This window comes from Sinocyclocheilus grahami, unplaced genomic scaffold (assembly GCF_001515645.1).
Source record: "Sinocyclocheilus grahami isolate Dianchi unplaced genomic scaffold, SAMN03320097.WGS_v1.1 scaffold327.1, whole genome shotgun sequence".
NCBI classification, from domain to species: Eukaryota; Metazoa; Chordata; class Actinopteri; order Cypriniformes; family Cyprinidae; genus Sinocyclocheilus; species Sinocyclocheilus grahami.
Window position 1 is genome coordinate 474327 of NW_015505506.1, and position 1823 is coordinate 476149.

Genomic DNA, 1823 nt, shown 5'->3' on the forward strand with positions numbered 1-1823 from the left:
ATGAAGTGTGAAGCTTAGCGACCTGCAAACAGCTGATGTGAGGTCCCAACCACATAATCACACACAGTAATCCAGACGGCCTGGAAAAATGGAGCACACTGGAGCCTTACACACCATAAGAAGGCCATGGTGTGGCCCAGAAAAAAATAAAATATAAAACAAAATAAAATAAATAATAAAAAGTAAAACTACACAAGAAAGAAATTACATTAAATGTCACTGTGTCAAACACTGTTTATTAAACTTTTCTGCAAAGATCTTCAATGCTGACCAATTACCTGGTCAAACAGGAGTATATTCATATTCAAGATATAATAATTGTAGAAGATAAGGGACAACTGTCTCATGCATATGCATGCAAAAAATGGCCAGGGCTTTTTCAAAATGCCAAGATCTAATCTGATATTCAGATGTTAGGATGCATTGAACACTTCTATAATTTGTCCCTAGGCTGCTTGTAAGGAACTGCTTGCAAGGTACTTTCTGGATTTAGACTCACTGGTTCATGCCATCAAATCACTGTAACTCTTGTAATAGTCAAGCTGTTCATTTGAGGCACTTAATAACAACTATATTACGTATTGTACAATAATAATATTGGAATTACTATTCCAATATTCCTGGTTTTTGGAAAGATCTACCATGTTTGTTGTAATCGGGGTCAAACATTTCTTCTTGTATTTGACAGGCTCTAACAATGTAAAAACTAAACTGTGATTGGTCACTTTACATGCCAGTCAGACTAATTGGGTGACTTCCAGTCAAAGTGGGCAGTTTTTGACCAGAATAAGCCAAAATGTGACCAGTCTTTTAATAAAAAAATTACAAAAGCCACTAGATCTACTGATAATTCAAGCATTTATATGGTAAAGACACTCACCAAACAGTGAGTTATCAAACAGTTTGTGGTAACTTTCCAAATGTTGTACCTTTCAAAGTTGATTTGGCAATATTTGGCAAGTGGCTATAGCCTTTATAAACCAATACCACTATTCCTGAGAGAGCAGCTGATCATAAATGCTCACCTTAAACATCTGTTTGACTTTCTGTCTGGGCAGGTTGACATTGAGCTTGTGCAGGAGCTGTAGGACTTCACTGATGCTCAGGCAGCCGTCTCCGTTCTTATCGGCCTCTGTGAAGGTCTGTTTCAGCCATGTGCTGGGAAGAGTTAAGGGTCTGAGAGCACAGAACGATAAAACACCTGCACTAACAACAAACACGTCAGACGCCATTTCATCATGACAAGCATTTAAACAGCTAAAAGTGAAGTTGCAAGTCTGCTAAAAAGGTCCAGTAGCGTGACAATAGCTCAGATGTTCTGAAAATTGTGTAGCTTTTTAAGTAACAATCCACTTTTTCCAACAAGTAGCGGTTTAGCATGAAGAGCTACATCACTATTCACTGATTCACTTGATTCCAAGGGGAAAAGATTCAATAGGTTGACGGTAGGGAATTTTTACAAAAGAGTAGCTTGACTGTAGCTAACTACGTTTATAAAAACCCAGTTTGACTGTAACTGACTACTTCTAAGTTCTAAAATATAAGTAGCTTGTAGTTTAGCAGTTTCAAAGTAGCTTCCCAAACAGAGAATTATGGGTGTGCGATATTTATCGTCTATGATAATATCGTAATTGTTGTTTTAACGATATGTCAGCTGACGTATGTCACTCACTTTTCAAAAAACAAAAACATGTCTTGAGAGTCCAAAAGCATTCAATGCATGATGAATCCTATTAGAATACAATGCAGTTAGAATGACCATATAATTCAAGTTATAAAGAAAGGGTTTATATATATATATATATATACACACACACACACAT

The 1823-nt window shown here is 36.6% G+C and overlaps 1 protein-coding gene across 5 annotated transcripts in view; it reads right to left on the reverse strand.

The window, feature by feature from the left end:
* Window positions 1-1823, reverse strand: part of LOC107602463 (1-phosphatidylinositol 4,5-bisphosphate phosphodiesterase eta-2-like) — a 63179-nt gene that overhangs the window by 29814 nt on the left and 31542 nt on the right. Inside the window, exon 1 of one of the 5 annotated variants that reach the window (XM_016294966.1) lies at window positions 1026-1154. The exons of the other annotated variants lie outside the window; for them this stretch is intronic. Coding sequence (XP_016150452.1) covers window positions 1026-1034 — 9 coding nt within the window. The 5' untranslated portion in view covers window positions 1035-1154. Of the gene's footprint in view, window positions 1-1025; window positions 1155-1823 lie in introns of those variants that run through there. 5 annotated transcript variants of the gene reach the window in all.